Here is a 5,888-nt window from a genome sequence, read left to right on the forward strand (position 1 = left end):
GTGAGGATGGAGTTGTAGGGCTCCACCACTGCTGTGGAGACCTGTGGGGCTGGGTACACCGAGAACTCCAGCTTGGACTTCTTGCTGTACTCCACGGAGAGCCGCTCCATGAGGAGAGAGGTGAAGCCAGAGCCTGTGCCTCCCCCAAAGCTGTGGAAGACCAGGAACCCTTGGAGGCCACTGCACTGGTCAGCCTGCAGCAGAATAATGTGTATTTATTTACCTCTTTCTGTTAAGGACTGGAATAGCTACCCCAAATAATACAAGCAATAAATTCTGCTTAGAGCACTTACTGGCCAGAGTACACCCAACCCTAAAGTGGATTCACTCAGTTTATCGCCCTACTGAACATTTTAAGTACACATGTGTTAATCAATTGCAGCATTTCCATGGAGCCACCATAGGTAGCTCTTTATGGTCAGATGGAAACTCTTGGCAAATTGGTCCGTTATCAGCTCAATGCATACTTCAGCACCTGAGAGGGGATGGGCGGTACCATGTGGGTCCTAGACCCTTAGGAGATACCTCAAAAGCATTGCACAGACAGGTATCCAAGTACGTTGTTACAATCCTGCTTCATTCCTATCAAATGTGGAATTTGGTCTTCCCAGCCTGGCTACCAATTGTCCATTTAGAACTCGTATCCGCAATTGCACAACTAGGGTGTGGCTTCCCCGCAGTCAAAAGTCTTTCTCTTCTGTCTCTTGGGTCTAGTGTTGTGTCACCTCATCACGATATGCAAGGACAGCTGGTTTTAGGACAGATACACACGTTCAGATGACCCCTTGCTTTACTGAGCCCCAAAGCTAATCACGGCAGCAGCCACCCTTGGAGCTCACATAAAGTTGTTTTTCTTTTTAAGACTTTTAGCCCAACCTCAAAGTTCAATTGTATTGTCCATGGTGTGTTATTTTAAGGGAAATACTGTCTTCTCTCTTACCATTTTACGAATTCTGCTGAGGACAGTGTCTATAATCTCCTTCCCAATGGTGTAGTGGCCACGGGCATAGTTGTTGGCAGCATCTTCCTTGCCACTGATGAGCTGCTCTGGGTGGAAGAGCGCATGGTAGGTCCCAGTCCTGATCTCATCTACACAAGGAGATGGAGAGAACACACAGTTACAGGTTCTGGACATTAGTGTGACAGAGTAAAACACATAGCAAATCTACCAGGAGCCCACACGAGATGACAGTCATGGCGTGGTTAGTTCAGGCTGGGAATAATGGAAGGGGCAGAAATAACCCTGTCCAGGCTAATTTGTCAAGGTCCTACTACAACTCCTCCATCTTCGCCCAGCAGCGACCTTGAGATCCTAACGTAATTTGGCTTAAGAAGTTAGGACGCTGCCTATGTTTCCAACGTTATTGTAGGATTACAGTTACCATACGCAGCTTGTTTTTCTGCTTGTTGCAAAGCATCTTGAGGTGGCTGGAAGCACCACCTCCATCCTCTGCTCTACAGCATACTGAAGAGGAGACAGAGTGCCTCCAGTGTTGACATTTCTGCTAGGTGTATTTCACCCAACTTCAGGTACCTTATGAAGACAGGTATAAGGAGCACTTTCTCTAGGCTCCATGCAGTCAATGAGGTTGGAGGTACCTCCAGAGGTTATTCAAACCCACTCAGTCTCAATATTGGATATACTTCATATTCTACTGGCTTGCTCACTAGGTTCCCAATTTAATACCTTAATAAGGCGCCTAAAAATTAAGTGGAACCAAAACAAAAGTCTACATTCCTTCCATTAGATGAAATAATGAGTCACACATCCTAGATGGTAAGATAGGAGCAAACACTCAGGAGAAGCCTAGAAGGCAGAAGCAGGTAGATGAATGCACATAGTTAGGAGTAATTTCCACCAGTTCCTTGAGCAAAAAAAGAATTTGTTTTCTAGGAAGGAACTCTAAAGCGAAGTGCCACGGTTGAGTCAAACACCCAGAGATCACTAAAGGAGCTGGAAGAGGAAGTAGAAAGCTTGCAGCAGCAAGACACCCAGTTTCCACAGAACCATGAAATGTATAGCACCCATCTGCCCAAAGGAGCTTCACAGGTACCATTAAAACCAGATGTGCCACATCAGCTCATATGATGGGGTAATTCAGTCCAGAGCCACTGAGGTTAATAAACCCGTGGCACTTTACACCTGCTACGGATCCCGCTGAAGACAGCAGGTCTCCTAAGAAAAGGGATCAACTAAAGACATGTCAGTGTAGTAAGAGCAATAGGTTTGTCATTCCTAGGTCCATTTGGAAATGCAAACTCTGTCTCCTTCTGGTGGCTGGAGACATTTTTCCTAGAGCAAGGGAGTGGGAGCTGCTGGGCAACACGGGCAGCAACACGAGCCCCAGGTAGGAAGGGTCAGGAGTCAGAGTTAAGGATGCCACAACACCCAACTGCCCCACTATTACCAATGACAGTAGGCTCCAAGTCGATGAACACTGCCCGAGGCACGTGCTTCCCAGACGCTGTCTCACAGAAGAAGGTCTCAAAAGATGAATCCACTTGTTCGGACTTCGGCTCCACAGGTTTCACCTGCTTGGGGCCAGGAATGGTCCCATCCGCCTGGATCCCATGCTCGAGGCAGTATAGCTCCCAGCAGGCATTGCCCATCTGCACGCCAGCCTGCCCGATGTGGATGGAAATGCACTCCCTCTGGAAGGGGAAAGGGCTTGTTAAGGCGATTTTTAGACATCCTGTGACTTTGCACCAGCCCCCGCGGTTCTCGTTTGAGCCATTTGCTACCACGGATGATTAGGGAAACAGGCGGTTTCCACCCACCGCCAGGAGTTGGAGCGAGGAACAAACCACGATCTGCTGGGCAGCTGGACACAGCCGAGCCGCAGACGTAGCATCCCTAGGAAAGGCTCTCCCAGCCCAGGGGAGGAGGGAGGAAGGAAGGAGATGATGGGCTTTGTGCTGAGGAGGGAAGCAGCTGAGCAGCACTGGCTCCTCGCTCGGTGCTCAACCGGCCCTGCCATGGAGTCGAGCAGCTGTCAGTCCCCTGGGGCTCAGAGCAATGGGGCATCAGGGATAACAGCTCTGGGCTCCCTGAGCTAAAAAAAAAAGCTCTGGACCAAGCAGGGAGAAGCCAAGCTTGGGAAACCCACAGCCAAGCTGGGCGTCACAGCAGGAAACAAGGGTGGAGGAAACCAGCAGTCACCCAGGGCCAGAACAAAGGCAGGCTGACACCCGGGGAGAGGCTCAGACTCCTGATTTAACCAGGTCACTCTCCAGGAGCCTCTAACTACCTCTAGGGCAGTATTGGAGGTACTGGTGTCTCCTGGAGACTCTCTGGGGACTTTTGATGGTTGCACGCTTCCCTGAGTAATCGGCGTCTGTGCCGTTTCCCCCACCCCAAGATGAAAGCACTGCCGCGGCGATGACAGAGGCTCACGTCCCAGCTCCCAAGCAGAGACTCCCAATTACTGCCATGCACGGCATGGGGCAGTGCCGCTTCCCAAGGGATCACGCCATGAAAGGGAGCCGGTGATCCCACCTTGAGATGGCAAGCAGTGCACCCGATCCCATTATTTGTAGCGTTGACAGGCAGCTCGGTTCAAGTCCCATCTCATTTCACACCACCACCCGGTCCTACCCAGAGCTTATCCACAGATAAGCCCAGCTCCCCTGGGCTTCAGTAGCCCACCTTGAGCTGGGCATAACAAATGCCACCGACAGCCCAGTTGTCTCAGGGCCGAGAGGACACTCTCTGGGTGCACATCCCCAGGCACAACTATCCTGCCGGAGGGACTCTGTCCCTTGGAAGGCACTACCCTCCAAGTAATGCTAGACAGTCCTGGGCACCAACCACTTGTGGCAGTAGCCATCACAAGAAGGACGCAACGCAACTTCTCCCCTCTTAGTCTCCAAGCATGGATGTGCCAAGACATTTCTCAGCCCTTAAGTAACTCCAACGACCACCACGCGCCCAGCTCATCCACCACAAAGCTAGACACCAACTGGATGAATACTCCTGGTACCACAGAGGGACACCAACCCCTATACCCACAGCTGGCTAAACACCGCTTAATCCTGGTCTGGGCCAAGACCACCAGTTCTGCTGGGTGTGGAGACTGTGTTTAAGTCCTTCTGCTCCGAGTTGATATTTGCACTATGTGGGAAATGCTGACTGCCATGTGCCCATCCCTCTCAGCAGGATGGTTGCAATAACTCCTCACCACAGCCCCTTCACCAGCGCTGGCCGGGACAGCTGCTCCGCTCACGGTCCTCTCCCAGCACCTGCTTCAAGGGAGCACTGGTATTTTCAGCCCAGAGCACAGGGAACGGGAATAACAGGGGGAAAAAAAAAAAAAAAAAGGGTCTGCTGGAAGGAAAAAAGTGCAACTTTTTTCTGCAGGCTTCCCCCCCCTCAAATATGCCAGAAGGCTTTTTTGAGATCCCAGATCTCCAACATTTGCATCAAGATGAACTGCATTTTACAGGCTCTGGCTATAGGCAGCCTATTGTTGTCCAGTTGATTTTCCCATTGGAAATACCATGGAAATGTTTAACTGTTTTATAGCCAAGGCAGACTCCAGAAGTCAGCAGATAAAAGGAAAAGTTCAAAAGCTGGCTCACTAGGAGTTACTTTGAAGTTTTCTTCCATTTGCAACATGCAAAGGGACACCACCAGATTTTCCAACAACTTTTTTTGCATTCGCAATAAGGTGACAGTTGTGTTATTTTTTTACAAAAAGTTGCAGCTACATCAGCCAGCCCTGTTCAGGGTTGCAGTTTTTTTAGTAACCAGATCAATCCCCTTCTGTTTCACAGCTGCAAACTCTTACAGAGCAAAGATTCAATTAAAAAGCTAGAAGGAAGGGGGACTTTATTAATTTAATATCTAATCCCAAGGGTTTGTAGCAGACAAAGGCAACATGGCAGCTCACTCCCAAGGAAAAAAAAAAACCTAAAGGTCTCTGCAAGTTGCATTAGTTCCCTGTGGCAGTGCAAGAGTCGAGGAGCTAAACTTTGGGAAAAGGGCCAGCAATGTCAAAATTTAAACTTTCGGCGATCGCACGGTTGTGTATCGAGATACGCTGGTTCCCCAAAAAAGGGAAAACCCAACTTGCATTAAAGAGACAGAAACTTCGCAACTCTACCGAGCCCACCTCAGGAGCTGCAAGCTCAAAAGCAGCAAGAGGGCACTGAAAGAGCTCTTCTCCAACCAAGTCCCTCACTTTTCCCTTATAAGGAGCAAACATTGACTCAATAAACCATAAGGTAATCAGGAGTTAAAGAAAACTGTTTGGAATTAACATCCCCAAGAGAAAGGAGAGAAAAAAGAGCAAGCAAGCTGTTTAGCTGAGTACACTTGGAAAAAAATAGACAATCTATATGTTAAGTTTAGGCTGATACAAATACAAGGCATGCTCTTACCATGGTGAGACTGGAAGCTTGCTAAGATCTAAGCAAAACAGCTGCTGCCCCTGCCTCTCCCTGCAACTTTATAGCCCAGGAAGGCTTGACTCCACCTGAATATAAAGAAGCTTTCTGCTAGCTTAAAGGAGCAGAGCTCCTTTTCCTTTGCATCCCTAGAAATAGCAAGGGATAAAAGGATCTGTTGGTGTCTGGCTGGTGTGGTTTCTGTAATTAAACAGCCTTGGGTACAGTGCAAGGTGAACTTTTCGTGAATATTTTTTCAAAGAGCTTCAATTGGGTCTGGGGGGGCGGGGGGGGAGTAGATGCCAAAGTTTGGGTTTGGATAAAAAAGGAAACTCTGGGGAAGTTTGTGTGCCCCTATATGATTCACTTTCTCCAGCACAATCAATCTCCCCCTTATCGTTATTCAGAGCTGATACGCTGGATCTTGTCTATTTTTAGACACAATCCTGCAATTTTTGGTCTTTGTTCCGTGTCCCCGCTGACCTTCGAGGGAATCTGCTGAC

The 5,888-nt window shown here is 48.9% G+C and overlaps 1 protein-coding gene across 1 annotated transcript; it reads right to left on the reverse strand.

The window, feature by feature from the left end:
- Positions 1-5: 5 nt before the first annotated feature.
- Positions 6-5,429, reverse strand: LOC104164535 (tubulin alpha-1C chain-like; the record flags this gene model as incomplete). Its single annotated transcript, XM_009703887.1, has 4 exons — positions 5,380-5,429; positions 2,409-2,652; positions 941-1,089; positions 6-194 (listed from the first exon to the last, which is right to left on the reverse strand). Coding segments are annotated over exons 1-4 (585 nt in total), but the record flags the coding sequence as incomplete, so codon positions are not given.
- Positions 5,430-5,888: the final 459 nt, after the last annotated feature.

This window comes from Cariama cristata, unplaced genomic scaffold, assembly GCF_000690535.1.
Source record: "Cariama cristata isolate BGI_N322 unplaced genomic scaffold, ASM69053v1 scaffold11747, whole genome shotgun sequence".
In the NCBI taxonomy this organism is placed as follows: Eukaryota; Metazoa; Chordata; class Aves; order Cariamiformes; family Cariamidae; genus Cariama; species Cariama cristata.